Raw genomic sequence first — 21,349 nt, 5'->3', positions numbered from 1 at the left:
CTTTCAATGCCTATATACCTACCCCCTATACTATCCGGTGTACATATGGCAAAGCACCTCATTCACGAGGTTCCCCCATGAGTACTCCAGGAGCACAGAGAACAATTCCTTCTCCTCTTTACAGCTGGGATCTTCGCAGCTCAATTGGTTTCAAAGACAGTTTTGGCACTGGTAGAGTTCCCCAGCCAAACGGATAAACCTTCCATGAGGTTTACCAAGTACTGAAAGACAGGAGTTAATAGCGTGTGTACGGAAGCTCCGTGACGTGGTTTTACTGCTCCTCGTGAGGAGCTAGAATCCACGGTGTCAGGCCAGGCTTCTCTGTACTGTGCTGCGTGTCTCAGTTACGTGTCCAGCTTCCACCACCGTTAGCAAGGTTTTAAGGTCCAACAGTTTAATCTGCCTGAACAATCCCTACCCACCTGTGATGACAAGGGGAGATAGTTGAAGGAAGCACAGATACTACTGTGAGAGAGAGAATAGAAATTCTTGTGCAGATCCTGAAACTCGAGAGAGTGATCCTTTTAATTATTTAGATTCCTTCATCGGTTGGCAGAGGCCCAGGGCCTGCTGCAGGAACCTAAGGCATTTATCTCCAACACCCAGACTACGGATGTCAAACAACTCTTTCTTTATGCCAATGCTAATAAACAGTCCCATGCTACACGTCCTAGGTATACTTGACATAGGGTAATACTTCGCTTGCAAACTGTAAGTTAAATTAAGCATTACGTACTCCTCTCCCCCTCAACAAACCTCCATTCTATAGACAAAAGAGCAGATGCTAGAAAAGCAGGACTAACAAGTCTACTGTTTCCCTTTCGCCGTAACCAGGTCTGAACTCTCCCGTGAAGCAACAAAAAAGAGCAAATACGGCTCCTGACTCAGCCCGTTTCTGTAATTTCATTTAACCCAGTTGCTAAAATCTCTTGACCGCCAGAGCAGGTTAGGTAACATAGCCCAGCACAAAACCCACTCATCCGAAGTTCAACGGCTTTAGTCTCCAAAGCAAGCCTCTACGTGGTCACGTTAATCCTTGGGGCAGCCTCCTCACTCTCTTCTCCTTTGAGCACGCTTTGTGAGAACGTTGCTCAAGACAGCCCCGGTTCAGGGAAACAATAGCTGTTCCATTCCTACGCTGTTTAAACACAACAAAAAGGCTTCTTAAAATAAAACATTCAGCATTCAGTCAGCTTTACTGATGTGTGACTCTGCTATCGTGAATGTGAACCAACCAAGTGATGGGTAAGGTAAAAGGCGTTAACAGAGTGCAGTAACGCCATCAAAGAGCTCTGCGTATTTGCCCATGAAGATCTACTTATTCTCTTAAATCTGGACTGACATCCTTGTTCTTTGACAGCCTTAGGATGGTCTTTCTGGAAATTCATCAGCTAATAGCAAATCACCCTCCAAAATTCCTTGAAGATTTTCAAACGTATTTAAATGGGCATCGAGCTCTGTCATGCAGTTTGCTTTACGACCCATTCGCTGTATGACCTCAATTCACATCAGAATTGACACCGTTGAAAAAGACGCAGAGGAAAAAAGCAACAACTACAATTGTTGCAATCCAACACGTCAGGTAGTTTCCAGGTTTTAGTTAGTATGGAGGGGGAGCGTAGATACTGTTTTGTAATAACAGCCTCTGCTAGCTTCCCTGCCACTTTACATCTCGTCCTTTGCACATTCTACATTTTGATGGGTTTTTTTCTATTTCCAAGGTCTTTAACAACAAAGAACATACACACAAACCAGCAATATGCCCAGTGTTTGTGGAGACTATAGAATGATGTCTTAACAACTACCAGAGTAACTGTTACACTGCCGACATGGACACTTATATCGAAACTTCTCAATTAGTTAAGCACAGAGCACAGGAAATAGAGTCACGCACGATTATTCAGTTAAAAGGAGGGTCCTTTCACACACGACTACCTTAATAAGTCAGTATTGGGTCCTTGCTAATCCTTTAAACATTTTAAGAGTAGCTATTAATGCTCAGCCCTCAGCATTTGATTCAAAACACTGGTCATTACACAAAAAAGTGAGGTCCATAGAAGTACCCACAACCCATAGCTGAACGTCTAATTGCAAATTTAGGTAAAACGTGTAATTATTGCGCGCTGAGACACAGTTGTAGTTCAGTTATGCTTGTGAATTATTTCACACTGCGGTTACGTGCATGTCTGTATTTTAAAGCTAATGGAGTACGTTAAGTAATACGATTGCTGCTATGTGTTTTGGCATAAGGCTTTTTAAAAAAATTGTAACTGCTTTAATACAATATTCTGAAAACGTGCAAAGTTTAAGTCCCGTGTCTGGATGTGGCACAGCAGATGGGGGCAATGCTGTGAGTACAAGCCCTGCCTTATTTTCAGAGAAATTCTGCTTGTTCCTACCCCCGTGAAATAGTACAACCGTAGCATTTCTTTTGAATGTAGGCTGAAATACAGATGACCAAACCTGATTTTTCAGCAGGGATGGTAGAAAACCGGGAGGAGTGGTGGACACGCCGGAAGGCTGCGCTGCCATTCAGCGTGACCTGGACAGGCTGGAGAGTTGGGCAGAGAGGAACGTCATGAAATTCAACCAAGGCGAGTGTAGGGTACTGCGCCTGGGGCGGAATAACCCCCTGCATCAGTACGGGTTGGGGGCTGACCTGCTGGAGAGCAGCTCTGTGGAAAGGGACCTGGGAGTCCTGGGGGACAACAGGGTGACCATGAGCCAGCAGTGTGCCCTTGGGGCCAAGAAGGCCAACGGCATCCTGGGGTGCATCAAGAAGAGCGTGGCTAGCAGGGTGAGGGAGGTTATCATCCCCCTCCACTCTGCCCTGGTGAGGTGCATCTGGAGTGCTGTGTCCAGTTCTGGGCTCCCCGGTTTAAGAAGGACCGGGAGCTGCTGAAGAAGGTACAGCAAAGGGCTACGAAGATGGTTAGGGGACTGGAACATCCTTCTTGTGAGGAAAGGCTGAGGGACTTGAGGCTTTTTAGTCTGGAGAAGAGAAGACTGAGGGGGGATCTTACTAATGCTTATCAATACTTCAGGGGTGGGTGCCAGGAGGACGGGGCCAGTCTTTTTTCAGTGGTGCCCAGTGACAGGACAAGAGGTAATGGGCACAAACTTGGTCATAGGACGTTCCATCTAAACATGAGGAGGACCTTCTTTACTTTGAGGGTGGCAGAGCACTGGAACAAGCTGCCCAGAGAGATTGTGGAGTCTCCTTCTCTGGAGATACTCAAAACTCACCTGGACGCATTCCTGTGCAACCTACTCTAGGTGACCCTGCTCTGGCGGGGGGTTGGACTAGATCATCTCCAGAGGTCCCTTCCAACCCCTATCACTCTGTGATTCTGCAACTCTGTGAAACAGCCAGCGATAAGCAGGGCCTTTGCAGACCCAAAATGCAACTGGGTCTGTGAGCCTGCTGCTTCCATGGTCTGCTGCCACTCAGGGCTGGCAGTCCTGAGGAGGGTGACCCCCTCTCACACACGTGGATAGAATCTGATATTCTAAAAATGGCGTTGAAATGCATCAGCAGGTTCATTTTATTTTAGCTAGTGCGCTGACCAGTATTATCACTTGCACTTCTTCACCTGTCTGTGCCCATCTGTTGCCTCTTCCTTTACTACTTGGACTACAAGTGTTGTAGGGCAGCGCCAACATTTACTCTTTATTGTACCATGTCTAAAACAAATTAGGGCAGCATCTTGGTCTGCGACACCGGGTTTTGACTATAGAGTCAAATCACCCACCTGACGCAATGAAGTTTTTTCCCCTGTTACGTCCCGCTCAGGTTTTTGGAACGTAAAGGACACAGAAAGCCTTTATCAGGAGGTGTCAAAATCTGCCACGGGGAGTGAGAACGGAAAAGAGATTATAATTCTTGCTATGGCCATGAAAATCATAAAGGTACTAACGTGCAAAATTATAAGACATACAGTGCCAGAATTCCAGTGATAAGCCTAAAGTGTTTCCAGGGCCAAACCATATTTTCAAATATATTCAAATATTTTCCAAGTCCAAGTCCCCATCTGTTTCTCAGTGGAACACAAATTAACACTGAAATTCCCTTTCCTTTCATTTGGATATATTATTCACACATAAATAATGAGAGTCTTAAACATAGGCCATGTCTAACATCGATATACTTAGAAAAGTAAAGACAAAGCAACGACAGGAATGACCTCAGTGTTAAGGCACATGAATCACTCCTGGAGATGCACTCATTCAAGAGCAAAGTAGTCTTGGCTCACTGTAACTTAATCGCCAGTTGCCATGGAGGTTCCCATCCTCAGAGAGGATTAAACTAGAGCAAACTAGGGCTACCTTATTTATGCATTAAAGGGTCCTCATAATGGTATGGGAAAGAGTCCTCATAATGGTATGGTGTATAACGGGACACTTCACAGCGATTGCCAAGTAATTTTATTTAATATATATATATATTAGCATATATAGAAACAAGAAGTGAGAAGCTACACATGAACAATTGTTTCTCTTAACGACCGTTCAGGGATGTGACTCTCCCTGCTTTAATTCCACCGGCATCTTAACAACGCCGTTGGGGCGCTCGGGGGAAAAACCAGAAAACCCCATCACAACTAAACCGCAACTATTAAAGAAAGAAGAGAAATGAAAGTGGAAAGAAAGTGAAAACAAAGGACAAAGGTTACTTCTGTTTGTTCAGCAGCATAGCTCGCACCCGACTCCCGCGCCGCTCCCCGCGGCAAGCGGTGTAAATGTGCTGGTTAGCAAGGCTCAGCCATCAGTGCCGTGCTAAGCCTGGTCCTGCCTCACTGCCCGGGGGCTCGGCAATGCTCTTACTCCTCCGTCCCACAGCTGAGCAAAGGGACCTCAAAGAGCTATTGTCCTCTTTGCTTGTGGGCTAGATCAAAAACTCTGCGATCCTACGCCCTTTGAGGTATTCAGCGTTTGTCCTGTTGTTTTCAGTCATACCAAGATTTTACCAGTAAGTTCAGAGGATCAGGAAGTTTGGCTAATCTGGTAAAAACTGAAATCACTTCGGCTTTTAAACAGACAAGTTATTAGTGCCACCAGTTACGACAGCATGTCAATATTCTAATTAAATTCTAGGAGGAAAAAGAATCAATTATTGAGCAGAGCTTTGTCAAACTTCTGCTCTGCTCTTCATTTTAAAGGCTGCGCGACACCATTGTGCTGCAGGAGTGGTGCTGTCCTGGGTTAGAGGGCTGCTTGCTCCTGTACTCGGCGCTGGTGAGGCCGCACCTCGAATACTGTGTTCAGTTTTGGGCCCCTCACTCCAAGAAGGACACTGAGGTGCTGGAGCGTGTCCAGAGAAGGGCGACGGACCTGGTGAGGGGTCTGGAGCACAAGTCTGATGAGGAGCGGCTGAGGGAGCTGGGGTTGTTCAGTCTGGAGAAGAGGAGGCTGAGGGGAGACCTTATCGCTCTCTACAACTGCCTGAAAGGGGGTTGTGGTGAGGTGGGGGTTGGTCTCTTCTCCCAAGTGAGAAGCGACAGGACAAGAGGAAATGGCCTCAAGTTGCGCCAGGGGAGGTTCAGGCTGGATATTAGGAAAAATGTCTTTACTGAGAGAGTGGTGAAGCACTGGAAGAGGCTGCCCAGGGAGGTGGTGGAGTCCCCATCCCTGGAGGTGTTCAAGGAACGTGTGGACGTGGCACTGCGGGACATGGTTAGTGGGCATGGTGGGGTTGGGGTGATGGTTGGACTTGATGATCTTACAGGGCTTTTCCAACTTTAGTGATTCTGTGATTCTGTGAACGCTGCTGGCTTGCTTACAAAAGATGAGAGGAACATACACTGAGTATTCCTAAAGCGCCAGCCAGCAACAGCAGCAGACTAGTTTGAAATCTTCCCTTCCAATGGCTTTATTTGAGATGCAAGACGGTTACCCTTTCCATGACTCAAAACCCCCATTGCTCCTGGAACACCTTCTGCCGAGAGCCAGCAACCACACGTCGGGGCGGCTGCCCTGCGATGGTAGCGCCGTTCTTCTTGCAGCGCTCCCAGAGCAAGGCTAAAACCCAGCTTTGACTCTGGCTTTGCCGTGGCTCTTTGCTGAAACTTTCGACCGGTCTTACTCTCGTTCAGTAAAATAAGCTTAAAACTACTTGGGTTTTTGTATAATACTACTTTAGTTTTAACACTTTTTAAAAATGTATTGATTGCTAGAGTGCAGCTTAAATACTCCCCACTGAAAACACGGCCTGTCTTCCTAACATTTACATAGTCGCCTTTCTATATTTGGTAGGAAAATTAGCTTATTTCTGGCAGAAAGCGACCCATTCTTTTCATTAATACTCTTTTATATGCAAATGGTTCGTTTTAGTCACCAATAACACTAAAAGATCTTACAATTATGTCAAAAACCTTTGGAAACACACATATCCCAAGAAGTTATTTGCAACTGCAAAAATCACCAAATTCGCAAACGGATTTCTTCAAAGGACTTTAGTTTGCTACAGAATATTTCCTGTTCCAGACACCATGCACTGCACCTTTCCCTCTGATCTCGGAATACTTCCTCCTTCCTTAATGAAACGCACCTCGCTTTCTGAAAAGGTAACTTCTTCAAAAAAGCTTGCAAAAACAGTTCCTCCAATTACAGCGTACAGTAATTGCATCTACAATTACCGATGCACAGCTCCTGCTAGACACTCCGCATGCAGACAACGTGCCTAAGCTCTAATATCCACTTAAATTTAGCGTAAGACGGTACGTCCCACGGACTATTGCAACAAAGCATATATGAGAGGTACCTGTATCTTAATGTGCAAATACAGATTTGTAAGCATTGAAGGGCAATGATTTTCTCTATTTGTTTTCCTCCTAATTTATTAACGTCATAGAATGAGTGAGCGCACCCTCAGCAAGTTTGCAGATGGCACCAAGCTGAGCGGTGCAGTTGAAACGCTACAGGGAAGGGATGCCACCCAGAGGGACCTTGACAGGCTGGAGGAGTGGGCCCATGTCAACCTCATGAGGTTGAACAACGCCAAGTGCAAGGTCCTACACACGGGTCGGGGCAATCCCAAACATGGATACAGACAAGAAGGATGAAGGGCTTGAGAGCAGCCCTGTGGAGAAGGACTTGGGTGTACTGGTGGATGAAGTATTGGACGTGAGTCGGCAACGTGCGTTTGCAGCCCGGAAAGTCAATTGTATCCCAGGATGTGTGGCCAGCAGGTAGAGAGAGACGATCCTCCCTTTCTACTCCGCTCTGGTGAGACCCCATCTGAGGCACTGCATCCAGCTCTGGGGTCCCCAGCACAAGACAGACATGGACCTGATAGAGCGGGTCCAGAGGAGGCCACAGAAATGGTCAGAGGGATGGAACACCTCTCCTGTGAGGAAAGGCTGAGAGAGTTGGGGTTGTTCAGCCTGCAGAAGAGAAGGCTCCAGGGAGACCTTATTACGGCCTTTCAGTACTTAAAGAGGGCTTAGAAGAGAGAGGGAGAGAGACTTTTTACCAGCGTCGGTAGTGACAGGACAAGAGGCAACAGTTTTAAACTAAAAGAGGGTAGATTTAGATTAGATACAAGGCATAAATTCTTGACTATGAGGGTTGAACAGGTTGCCCAGAGAAGCTGTGGATGCCCCATCCGTGGAAGTGTTCAAGGCCAGGTTGGATGGGGCTCTGAGCAACCTGGTCTAGTGAAAGATGTCCCTGCCCATAGCAGGGGGGTCAGACTAGATAGATCTTTAAAGGTTCCTTCCAACCCAAACCATTCTATGATTCCATGATTCTAATTTTTAAATGAAGTTTCCTAAGGACTTTTTTTTAAAGTTACCTGCAGTATTTGATTTGATACGCAAACGGCTATTTCTAACTGCTTCTGGTAGAAAAATTCAGAATAAAAGCAAAGCAACACTGCCGTGAGCAACTTCAGGAAAGACAGCATCATAAACAGCCACTTCTCTCATTGCTGCCAGAAACAAGGAGTTGAGCTGGTTCAGCACAAGCATACAAGTTACATGCACCATTATCTCATACTCCTTGACTATCTGGACCAGTTCTGTGTTGACAAGCGTTGAGTCATCCCTCCATGACCTTCTGTATCCCTGTTTTCCTCCCTGTGATCCCGGCAGGCAGGCATAGCCGGCACCTGCCCGGTGACCCCGCAGCTCTCCCAGGAACCTGCTGCATCTGCTAAAACCCAGGGTGGAAAGCCTGTGGCTTGGCGTACGAGATTGAAGCTGCTTCCCAACTGCGAGTATTGACGGAGCAATCCTTTCCTCTGTCACTCTATGGGGCGTTTTGGAGGAGAAATCCTGCCAAGTTACACAAGACATTTCGGAGCTTGTAGGTGGTAAATGTTCACTTTTAACAGCGCTCATTCATGTGTTCTGGGCACTTGAACAGTCCTGCTGCTTTCAATGGAGCCACTTGTATAAACAAATACTCAGCAAAATAACGAGGGGTTGTATGCCCTGTTTTTTCTTTCCACTTGGGTCATTTGTTTAATTAGAGTACAACTTATAATAAGAACCATATTTTAATGGCACATGCTGCCTCAGAAAGGAACCTGTAGGGTTTTTTTTCCCTTAAAGATCAACCGTAAGCGAAAATTATTAATAATTTTATCTATCATTCACTGCAATGGTGAAGAAACAAGTGCTCTCAAAAAATTAAAGAGAGGGCTGTGAAAAGTGAAAACAAAGGGAGGGTTGTTTTCACAAAATAATCATTCATGAGAACTAGTTCACCGTGAAGCCTTACGAGCTCAGAAAGCCTGCGTAAAAAAAGCCTGTTCACGGGCGTCACGATCACGGCTTTTTAAGACCTTGGAATGGGCAAGTTAAATTCAAAAATTGTTTGAGTCCTGATGCTTTCTAGCAGACAGCACGAATCAGAAATATTTGCATATAAATAGCTGCAGACTGTGCTCTGGCCTCAGACTGGGTCACAACAGCCTCTAAATGGCCACCAGGAATCTTTGGATTGATAGCTTTGTATCAGGCCGTGTGCTGCCCGAAACGAGTATCTCTTCTTAGAGAAGAGCAGCCAGTTTTATTTCACACTTGTGAAAATCAGGCTAAATGAAATTGCTGTATCAGAGGCTCAAGATATTGGTAGCAGTTCAACGTTCACTTTCTGTTTATCTCTGGAACGTTATTTGAGTTACGGAGCAGAGTGAGAAGTCGTCTGTTAACATACCAAGTCAGCCATATCACAGAATCACTAAGGTTGGAAAAGCCCTGTAAGATCATCAAGTCCAACCATCACCCCAACCCCACCATGCCCACTAAACCATGTCCCGCAGTGCCACGTCCACACGTTCCTTGAACACCTCCAGGGAGGGTGACTCCCCATGCGTGCGTTCAAACAGTTTCATTAATATCTAACGGAGTGGAAAAAGTCCATTTCAAAAGAGACAAACAACAAAACGTGTTGAGGGCTCCACACAGGGCATATATGTGAGCTGAAACACAACTTGAAATTACTTAATTGAATTATAGCCGCACGGAGAAATTCAGTCAGGAGTAGTGTGTTTTTAAAGCAGGCACTGTACATATATAGATGTACATAATCTGTAAATTCCTCAACCCTGTAGGGCCAGACAAGGGATAAGAAAAGGAAGTATTAATCCTACATCACTTGACCTAATCTTAGGAAAGACCTGTCTCTTGTACGTTACAAACCATAGTCCTGAGCATCACAGAAGAGCCGGTCTGTTAGGGAGTCTTCGCATGTAAGCTGACATCTGGTCCTCACATCCTTCACTGTGACCTTGGCTGGGGTCATCCCCGTAAGAGAACACCTATACCGTGCTGATACGGCTCCTGAACTCAATATGGACTAGTTCCTTCTCATGAGGCACCGATCTTACACTGGGTGTGATTATTTTACCTTCCTGATGCTTGAATTTAGTGTCCTCACTGGGTTCGTGCTATGACAATTTTAGGTGTGTATTTGCATGTCTTGTTTTGCGTATCGCATTCGCGTTGTTGGTTTCCATTTAAAACACACGCACTCATTTCCTACTGCACGGCAATTCTGTTCAAAAACTCTACAAGGTAGCAGGTATACAAAAAGCCTTCTTTCTTCCTCTTTGACAAAAACAGCCACATCTTCTTGAAGATGATGGGGTAATATTCAGGTATCCACACAAAACACAGGAAAAGAAGCAGCGTATCTGTAGAGCGAAGAATTTGTTGGCAAAGGACTGATTTTCATCAACTTGTGACAATTCCTTTTGACCTCTTCTTTGGGAAGGTTCCACAGATAAATCTATTCTGTTTTAACCACTACCCTTTACACAGCGTACACAGGAGACAACAAAACTTGCCTGGGAAAGACTTCTTGTTCCTTTTTGCACAGGCGCAAATACGCACAGAGGGTTGCAACGGGTAACAACCTTTTCTTGTACCATTATCTCACTTCCAAAAGGAAGGTGAATTTGGGCCTAGTGATCTTTCTCTTTTGACACGAAACTGCTGCTGAACAGAGAGCTTCGACGCTCTTCAAAAGTTCACTGTTAATGGATTGGGAAAGAGGAGGAAAAAGCAGTTCTTGCCACGTGTTTCACTTAGTCTTCAAACAACGCAAAAAAATTACAGAACCACCGCAAAACTGCGTTAGGAGAAACCAAATAAGAGGAAGGGGAAAAAATGCATATAAAGGTGATAAGAAGTTGACATAAACAAAATAGCCAGAGCATTATTAAATTAATTAATTTAAATTAATTTAAAAATGCAAAAGCTAAATGAAAAGTAAAGAGTGACAGAACAAGAAAAGAAATATTTCAAGCGGCCAAACAACGTTTCAGATCGCCGTCTGTCAGCATTTGTTTCTGCAGCGCTCAAGCAGTAAGCATGAGCATTGTGCAAAGGATCTGCTCCTCCAGGAACTAAATTATACAAGTTCCAGCTCTGGAACTGGAAGAACGTGAAGGGTTCAAGCCTTCAGCCTTCCTCCGCACTTCTGGCACTTTCAGCGAAGGTATCTAACAGACCTGCCCCAAGTTTCGAGCTCATACATGTCTTTCTTGGCAGGAATTTTTCGTTCGCTAAATGTGAGCATTTTGGAGGAGAAAAGGGTTTTTCCCAACCGACCGCTACAGTTCCCAGGGCCCTCGCAAGCTCCTGCGATTGCACTGTCGTAGGGAGCCATCTATTCAGTGCTCTTTTACAGGCCCTATTTGCTGATGACCTTAGAACAGACTCAAATGGAAATACAAAGTAAGTTTTAAACTGGCCCCCTCCCCACACAGAAATCTCAAAGTGATGCTGAAGGAGTTTCATGCTTCGTACTGCAGACAGAAAAATAAAATCCTGGGTACTAAGATGGAGGTCTGAAGGGATTTCTAACTGAAGAGAGTTATCTGCGAGGAAAATCAATTCCTCTCTTCACCACCGATCTGGGAAGAGCTCATCGAAGCGTGACACAACGCTGAGCGCTCTGGCCTCAACGCGGAGAGGCGAGTTTCCATTCCCTTCCGGAGGCGCAATCAGTTGCAGGCAGTCATTCAACAACTATTTACTAGCTGGTAAAATATTTACCAACTAATTGATAAACCACGGCTGTTGCCATGGTGTAGCTGAAATACGTCAGGATGATTTCCCAGTCCATTATTCAGTTCTTACAGGGGGGTATATATATGCACTGTAATGTATCCCCCCGTGTTTTTCTGGGAGAGGGTAAAGAAGGTATGTATGAATCTCTTATTTTTCACATGCAAGATGTAGTGCTTAAAAACCTCCTTTTTTTTTCCGACAGCTATTTAGAAGACTGAAACAGATGGGTTTTGTTGCTGGTGAGGTTTTTTTTGTCTTTGGGGATTTTTTGTTTTTGTTTTTAATAGGTGAGGAGTGGAAAAATCATGCGGTTTACTAATTGCACGCCTCTCTCCTCCAGCCTATCCCTTCTGGAGGATAATGCTCTGACGCTTCCAGGTATTTGCTGGGACAAAAAGAAAGCGTTGCCAATACGAAAGGTAAAAGTGCAGCTCATTTGCTATTTCCCACTGTGTAGCTTTGGGGTTAAAAACTCCAGGAATTTAGAACAATAGAGAGGCTTTTGATTTGTTTGTTTTCATAGTGGTGTGAAGAGGGCAAGTCATGAGAATATGGGAATGGTCTCTTAGGTCTGCGCGGTATAGCAGGGAACTGCCACTACTCAACATCAGCATTACTGAAATAAAAGGTAATACAGTTTCTTACAGTACAGATGGTGAGGGGAGGTCTCCTGATTTCAGTTCTCTTCCCTGAGGAGCTTTCCTGCGATGTTAAAATGAGACCATCTTACTTTGCCTCCATTTGCTCCAAAAGTACCCTCTTAACGTCAGAGAACGAATTCACCTCTCCAGACAGGGTATTCGGGTTCAAAACCTTCTATGAACTCCACATCGAAGCAGTGAGTATGCCACAGCAGCCTTTGTGGTTACATGAAACACCATTTCATGGCGTTTACCATTTCATTTACTGAGAGAGCGGTGAAGCATTGGAAGAGGCTGCCCAGGGAGGTGGTGGAGTCCCCATCCCTGGAGGTGTTCAAGGAACGTGTGGACGTGGCACTGCGGGACATGGTTTAGTGGGTATGGTGGTGTTGGAGTGATGGTTGGACTTGGTGAACTTACAGGTCTTTTCCAACCTTAGTGATTCTGTGATTCATATAGCAAGAAAAAAGGGTGTTCCTAAGGTTACATTTCACAAAGGTCTCAGCGCAAGAGAGGACTCAGAAGCAGTATAGTCAACCAGCCCAACTGCGAAACAATGCCCTTTAAGAAGACTACTCCCACTGTAACCAACACAGAGACCTGTGACATACACAAGGTATAAATGTACTTATCAGGATATAATTATCCTTGGCTTGCCTTGAACCTGAATATAAGTGCAACCAACAGTGGTATACATGTGTTTCGTAGCACTATGACAACGCAACTAGACACAATTTTTCTAAGTATATTAGCAATGGAATCCCCAAAGAGACAAGCAAAGATAGTAGAAGGCATCCAAGCAACAAAGATCTGGCAGGCAGCAGAGAAAATAAGCGCAAGTGACTGCAAATAGACAGGACATCATCTAAAGATGGAAGATGGGCAAGAAAAAGAAAAAAAGACAAATGGTGTTGGGGGGGGGGGGCAACAGCATAAAAGCACGAGGCAAAAACAAGGGGAAATGGAGAAGGAGGAAGACAGCCCACTTAATCTTGAATTGTCTCCTCCAGGAGCTCTCAAGCCTGACTTTGGCAATTGAGAACCATCAAAGACTGTAGCCACCAATGCTAACTTCGCAGCATGGGCTCTGGGGTACTGTACGCTTTGAGCTAGCTTTAAATCGATCGTTAAAGTCCAAGAGTTTTGGATATGTAGTGATGATGATCAACATGATGTAAGATTTAACTGTAAGCAAGAAGTGAGCTGCTAATGGATAAATTCAGTAATGTTTAGTTTTACAGTGTAAAACTGACCTCAGTTGGTATTCTTCTAAACACTCCCATCACAGCCATCTCCGATTCCCTCACTGACACAAATGCTTTTAGTTGCAATGGCTTAGTCACTGGGAAGCGGTCCTTGCAAAGATTAGAGTCAGCTCAATGGGAGACAGACTGAACCCCGAGAGAAGGAACTTACCAGCGGCTGAGGGAGAGGAGGAGGTGCTACGGGAGTTTACTCCTCTGCCACATGAGTACACGGCGCAAATCAAGGCAGCGCTGCAGCATCGCTTATTAAGCCTGCACCTTGCTTAGCGCAAAGGTGGCAGCAAGTAAACCTCTTTGACGCTGTTTTTGGTGGGGAAACAAGGCACTTGGAGAAAAAGCAGCTAAGAGGCAGTATGATAGAACACCACTATTCAGACAAAGACTTTAAGGAATTTGGTTGGGGGGGGGCAGAGAAGAATAGCAAATGAGCATGAACTTGAACAACCACCGGTCTAAATGAGGGCACTTGCACAACAGCCCGTTACTGAACAAGAGCAAGAAGAAGAATTGAGCCTCAGTGAATAACCTCTGAGGAGGAACGCTCATATGATGGGGACAGATGCACATTTTTTTAAGTTTACATCACACTTTCTTTCTGTATCTCCATGCCATTACCCAGAAAATCTACTGCATTAAAAGTAATCCATCTTAATATCAGAAAAATACAAATGTGTAAAAGTTACCATGCAAAATAAATACTCCTTTCATCCAAAACGTAATACAGTACCAAAAGAATGACTACTCATTTGAAAAAAGTTGTCTGCCTCCCAGCGCTACTATTCTAAGCCATTTATTGGTTCACCATTATCTTCTGAGAAGACTATTAAGTCTTCTTAGTGGGCCCAACTTCCCCCCCTGCATAAATGACAAATCTTCACTGTACTGCTTGGGTTTTTTTCTCCAAGACCTGACTGCAATTGCATGTCACTCTATTTGTATTAAATATTCTCTGCTTTAAATTATTTCATGGGCTGTATCAATCCTACCTAACGTTGTCATGCCTTTGAATGTAAATCTTGTGGAAAATCCTTTCAGGAGGCTTCAGGAAATCTTCCTTCATTTCCATTGCAACATTCCTGGGCAAAAGACTCATCAAGAGACGTTCCTAAAAGAAAACATAAACAACATCAGTTTTGTGGTACAGTGTGTGACCATTATTCAAAAGTTTTAAGCTAGCAAACTAGATAATTTTTTCCTAATCTGGTCTGCTTCCTGATAATTTCTGCTGCATAAATAATATGAACCATTTCTCTTAACCTTCTGCAGCCTGTGCGGGTGTCTTTTTGCAGTCTTCTGCGCTAAAAAAAAAAATAATCAAAAAACCATATACAGAAAGGGAAGAGCCAGCTTCAACAGCAGACCATTGTCCACAATTTTCATTAACATCACAATGCTAATAGGAACAACTTACTTTATTGTAGCATTTATCTGTCCGGGAAAAACTTCCCAGGATCATTTGCTATCCTTTTGTGTGTCCTATTTCTGAATCTCATGACAGTGTTACATTACAAGGACCACGACAGCTGGTTATTAAGCAGCGAGAGTGGACGATCGATTTATCCACAGTCTGACTCAGCGGAACAGTACGAAAGGTACAGTTTTAATGGCATCTTACCCCGTGTCTGTTCCAGCCAGCTCCGTAATGGAATACACCAGTACAAACCCCTGGCTAGACACAGCTCCTCTTGCTCTATCCACAGGGAGATTTTTAGCACGGGTCACTGACCTGCGTAAAAAGGACTTCTAACGTTTTGGATCTGGTCCATATTGACTCTCAAGGCCTGTGTAGTTTTTCCACGTATCCTGGCCCATCGCGGGTACCACCTGGAAAACTTGAGGCAGGCGTTCTTAGGTGTTGTAAGGCGTCCTTAGATACCTACTTAAGTTTTGTTTTCGCACAGAAAACGCTTGCCATTTAAAATGCAGTTCCAAGCTTATCCGTCAGACCTGCCAGCTTCAGTCACGGCAACAGTCTGAATGAACGCACGTAACCACATCCGACCCGATGCAGGAATCCCAGGTTCCAGAGAACACGGGGAAAGGCTGGAGCAAGGCAGATGGACCCTTGCTGGAAGAGGATCAAGTCAGGGAATACTTAAGCAAAATGGACATATGTAAGTCCATGGGCCCTGATGGGACGCACCCACAAGCGCTGAGGGAGCTGGCAGACGTCATTGCAAGGCCGCTCTCAATAATCTTTGATCAAGGATGGTGCCTGGGAGAAGTGCCTGAAGACTGGAGGAAAGAAAACACCACTCCTATCTTCCAGAAGGGCAAGAAGGAGGATCCAGGGAACTAGAGGCCAGGCAGTCTCACCTTGAGTCCTGGAAAAGTGATGGAGCAGCTCATCCTGGAAAGCAGGGTGGTTGGACCAGACAACCTCCAAAATTCCCCTCCTATCTCAACTATTCTGCAATTCTCTTATCTGATGATCGAGAGCCACCATAACGGCAGCTGTGAGACATCAGAGAAGCGCAGATCTCGGCCCAACCACATCCTCCTTTTATTTAAATGATATAAAATAAATAAGGAGCAACAATTAACACTGACAAAAGGGGATCTACACAGACAAGTGCTTTGTGTTGCGCACATGCACACATCCACCAGCCAAAACCACCAAATAATACTCAAAGGGTTTCTAATTTTACAGTTTCTTCTGGAAGAAGACACATGGAGTATTTATGTCAAAAAGGAGTAAGTTAAACTTCGCAGAACTGCCCTGGTACTTACTTGAGACTAAAGTTCCTTCATATGTCTATGGCAGTTCATGGGGACTCGAGGCTAAGGATCATTAACTTAGTCTATTTTGTATTGTTCTCATATGTATACTAAGAATATTGCGAAGAATATGGTGCAATTAAATATTTGTTAACAGTTTATGCATACATCAGTTTCAGATTAACCAAACGGTCTTACATCTTGGTAGAAAATAGTTAACGACTGTAATTTTTATGGACTTTCATTAAGTATGCTTATATCTCTGCAGCAGAACTATATCTGGGTAACCCAAAATTTGGGTTAAAATCCAAACCAAATCATTTTATCACCAGTGGATCTTACGAAGCTCTGTTGCCCACTACTTGCACCTTGCAGCTGATTTACTGTTTTAACTGAAATATCCTGAGGTTGTAAAGTGAGCTGACCGCCTATCAGACAACAGAGAATCCACACAAGAGAGAAGTTTGGACTGATGGTTAAATTCTCTGGTGCTTAAGATGGTATAAACTCAAAGGATGCTGGAATTTCCTAAGTATTATCCTGGATGACCATTTTGAGATGTCTGATAAGGACTAAATGTTCACTGTAGCTTCTCTTTAAGCGAGCACATTAAACAAGATCTTTGCCGTTCTGCTGAAATGGGTAAGTAAATTCCAAAGCTGTTATGGAGGAAGAGCGGGGTTTCAGCTTCTGTTTCCTAGAAGGTCAGACTAAACCAAACGGACAACCAACCAACCAAAAATTGTACCAACAGCCTCTTACAGAGACCAGTGCTGCCTGAATAGTTCTTCTATGGCCTGTAACCACAGTTACAACAGAAGATGTGAATAAAAAACTCACAGATAACTTCTGCAAAATAGCACAGATGCCAGGGAAGTAATAGCAGTCGTTACTGTGAAGGTAGCGTTGGAGAGCTGCAGGACGCAGCACCTGACAGCGTTGAAACCTGCCCATGTCGGATGTATTAAGGGAGGCTACAAAAATGGTGATTCCTATACACGTTGGCTTGACTACGGCAAGACCTGAAGGGAGCTTATGAAAATCCTCTATCAAATTGTGCTGGCTTGCTTTTTTCATTAGAGATGAAAAAGAAAAAAGAACAACAACAACAAAAAAAAGAAGATGGATTACCGAGGAAGAACTGTAGAGTCTTTACAAAGAGGGTTAGCAGCCCTAGACTCACCGAGCGAGGAAAGACTCAATTATGGCTTTCTCAAAGGGCAGCCACTGCCAACCTTTGAGGCCACGAAGGGAAGCGACATCGTGGCTGTAAAGAACTGTCACTGGAGGATAAACTGGAAAATGTAAGAAACAACCCCACAATGGAAAGTATAGAAGCGCTGAAAATAAATGAAAGACAGCATCTAGCTCTCTAGCGACAATCTAAGCAAAGTCTCTTTGATTCCGGGCAAAATCTCATCCGTCAAGCACAGCGGTATTGCCCTTCAGGCCAGCCTAAGGAATGATGAAGGACTCGGAGGTTTGGAGCTTTAAGAGTGAATTCATGCACGCCAAATACGGCCGCTGGAAGGTTTGGGAAGGGGCTCCGCCTGGATCTCTGTTCAGCAAATCCTACCGTCGTCGTCTGATTTTTTTCATTTGCTCCTGTGTGACTGATCTGATTGTAAAAATAATCCGAAAACCAGACTCAAAGGAAAAATTCGATGTGTGTGTGGCTGCATAGTGCATCGGATGGAACAAGTGACTGCAGTGAGGCAAAGCCGGTCACATTTGTGGTGACATTCATGCTTGGGTGGTTGTTGCCTCTGACGGGGATGGGTGGTGACAGAAAAAAATTGAAAGAGTGAGACAGGGAACACTGATCAATTAGCACCAACTTTGCCTAGAATAAACCACCACTCACGCTGCAGACCTTCTTACTGGTGCCAAATGATGTTGTACTGAGGTAGCCTCAATATGTGGCATATTCCAAAACACAGTGCCTAGCAGAGAGAAAAATGTTTCCACGTTTTCACCTTTCTCACTGACCCACAACACTGGTTAGGCTTATTACAGCCGGTTTCTACCCAGAAAATTAAATCCTGGCCCTGTGACCAAGTGATGCTATTTTAGGAACATGTACTCTCTTCTTCTCCTGCTGTAAATCTTCACCCAGGGTTAACATGGTCTATAGTGAAATCACATGCTGAAAAAAAAGATTCTTTTCAGAGACTGGACTTGTCTGTCAATGGTTTTGCATTCCCTGTACAAATCTCACTAAGAAAAGAAAATTACATACGAGGACCTCGATCGCCTTCATTCACAGCATCTTCCATTAAATTTGTATTTTAAATTGCCAGTCCTAGCCTGGGATTTGGAATGCTGAACTGGGCTGCCTCTGCCAACTGTTTTATCCTCATTAATGAGGATTTCTGCACCATTAATGAAGACTTCGTTAATTTTGAAAAGGACACTCGATTTAGAAACACATCCAGATTTCCTTCTCCCACAGCAGTGAAGAACTACTAGAAATAAGAGAAGGAACAAACATTCATTTGACTCCAAGGCAAGTCAAAATGTGCATACCAAGCCAAATAGGAATTGCTCAGCGTTACCTTGGCGCTATTCGACAACTAGCACCATTACGCGCGTGACAAAGAAGGGAAATGTGCAAAGGCAAAGAAATGAAAAAAAACCAAACCGTTTCCCATTGTTAACTGCCAAAAAGACCCAATATTACTATTTGCTGTTTGGAATGTTCTTAACCCTAATTGCAAGTGCAAGCTCCTGTACTGCCATTCTCACTCCGGGTTGGACCCGGGGAAAAACTTTAACAGCCGTGCAGTTATTCGAGACTCAGCTAGACAAAGGCAGAGCTGACCAGAGCCGGTGCTGCCGGCAGCCCCGCTCCGAGGGGGTGGTTGGGCTGGATGATCTCCAGAGGTCCCTTCCGACCGCTGGGTACCAAGGGGGACAAGAGCACAAGGACGGGGCACGGAGGCTGCCTGTGGCTTCCTGGGGAGGCTGGAAGCCATCCTGCCACCTTACCGGGCACAAGTGCGGCTTCTAAAATAACAAGGGAGCTCAAGGCTCAACCGCCTCTAGCAGCGGTGTGATTTCTCTTTCCTGAGCGAGGAAGCGGAGAGGAGCAAGCAGACAGCAGAGAATGCCGAAGCAACGGTTTCCGTCATCTGCGCGCTCTGCTCTCTTCTGCCCCAACGCTCTCTGCAGCCTTCTCCAGTTTGGAGGCTTCTCAGCACAACTCCCTCTCCCATCCCCATCCCTGGCCTGGGCAGCTTCTCCCACCCGCATCCCGGCTCTGCTTTTATGGGAGGCCCCAGCGCATGTTCCTAATATATTTCTTGCGCCTGCCTCCAAATGAAGATGCCCTTCCCCTCCCATTTTGAAAACCATCGTCTTTCTTATTTTACTGCTGCTTCCAAACACTCACGACTTTCTCAAAGTCCCTTTGAAATTTTCACCTTGATTTGCAATTGTTTCATGCAGCTCCCCAAACAATACTACCCCGTCCAATACCACATTCTATTCCTATTGTACAAAATGATTTATTTTGACATCCGTATGGGAAATGACTACGATACATTTTCAAATTCCTTCAGCAAGTTGTGAATCATTTATGAACCCACTCTCTCTTCATCAGAAAAGACGACTGAAATGCAGAAAAATGTCTGTACGTTCCCAGCCAGCATCCTCCCCTTTCTTTCCCACTGCCTGCTGTGCAGTTGGATGACCCCTCACTAATTTCTACCCATAAACTGGATGCACTTGCTGTGCTTCTCCATGCTAAATTACATTCCCGTAGATTATCATATGAGATAAATAGAAAACAAAATGGAAATCTTATTTATAGTCAGTGCAAAGTATTTTATCAAAGGAAACAGTCATTGCCGTTTTTTCTGAGATACAGAAGAGAAGCAATCGGAGGAACTGCAGCGTTGCCTAAAAGCTGCGGGCTCACATGTTTCTCTGCTTCTTTGAATCTTACAGAATCACTACGGTTGGAAAAGACCTGTAAGATCATCAAGTCCAACCATCACCCCAACCCCACCATGCCCACTAAACCATGTCCTGCAGTGCCACGTCCACACGTTCCTTGAACATCCCATTGCTCCTCGTCCTCTCATGCCGCTGTATATGCACAGCTAGTGGAATTCATTTTGAGAATGAAGTTACAGTTTGGACCTGCTGAAGGGCCAGGCAGAAAAATCTACTGCTCTGCGCGTCTTTCAAGCCCCTGAGAACAGGACTGCAATGGGTGCGACTCAGTCTTTTTTAGTCAGCTTCGCCGGGCGCCTCCTGAACTGCCGCCCGCGTCCCGGAGAGCCGCACCCCCACGGTCCTCTGCTCTTTGCATTCTCATGGAGACTTGAAAAAGAAAGAAAGAACGCAAAAAGAAGCATGTGACAAAACCAGGCTTGGCACCTTTGTTTCCTGGCTGATAAAATACGAATATTTTTGTTTGTTATAGTAACGCTCCAACAGTGCTGACAAATAGGAAAAGGAGCTCATAAAAGAGAGAGGCATTTTGATCATCATCTACTTGACAAGGTTTTTTACAATACAAAACATGAAATCTAACCCACCGATGTTTGCAGTCTACCACAGATCTTTTGTTATTGCTCTACTTCAACGGAAAGTGCCACCATATTTAAAAAGCATTTCTTTCCTGGAGAAGACAAGCATCAGACATGCATATAAAATATTAATAAGACTGTTTCAAAGTCAACTCATCTATATAATTTTGAGATTCAGCTTCTACTCAGTCAGCTGGGACTCCGAAGTACATCCTAAATATTACCACCTGCTACCTCATTATACCTTGCTAGGTTCACTCTTGCATAATTTTAAAAGCTACTGCTTAGTGGGTTTATGGTCTCTGCCATCCCGTTATTACGCTGCCCAGCCATTTTAATTCCCCGTAAGGAAACAAAACAATGAGAGAGAAAAGAAGCCTAGTGCAATGCATGGAAGAACATCTTTGTGGAGAACTACTAGGATTCATTTAGACTTCCTGTAAACTGGCAAACAAAGACAGCAGACTTCATTAGTGAATTGTTTTAAATTAGATTATGCTACGCCCTTTCTTCCAACGAAGTACAAGAAAAAAGCACGGTTAAAGACGGTGATTTTTTACAAGCCACAAGATGGCAATGTTTCAGAACGTTCCTGAGATTTCTTGACAAATTCTATCTATCCATAAGTCATTATTACAATCATAATCATAAAAGACCATCCATAAAGCCAC

The 21,349-nt window shown here is 44.5% G+C and overlaps 1 protein-coding gene across 1 annotated transcript in view; it reads right to left on the bottom strand.

The window, feature by feature from the left end:
• Window positions 1-21,349, bottom strand: part of ADCY1 (adenylate cyclase 1) — a 155,496-nt gene that overhangs the window by 77,297 nt on the left and 56,850 nt on the right. Inside the window, exon 3 of the mRNA XM_059818953.1 lies at window positions 14,412-14,530. Coding sequence (XP_059674936.1) covers window positions 14,412-14,530 — 119 coding nt within the window. The remainder of the gene's footprint in view (window positions 1-14,411; window positions 14,531-21,349) is intronic.

Source organism: Gavia stellata, chromosome 6, assembly GCF_030936135.1.
Source record: "Gavia stellata isolate bGavSte3 chromosome 6, bGavSte3.hap2, whole genome shotgun sequence".
In the NCBI taxonomy this organism is placed as follows: domain Eukaryota; kingdom Metazoa; phylum Chordata; class Aves; order Gaviiformes; family Gaviidae; genus Gavia; species Gavia stellata.
Note: the sequence above shows the minus strand (reverse complement) of the source record. Positions and strands in the feature narration are given on the sequence as shown.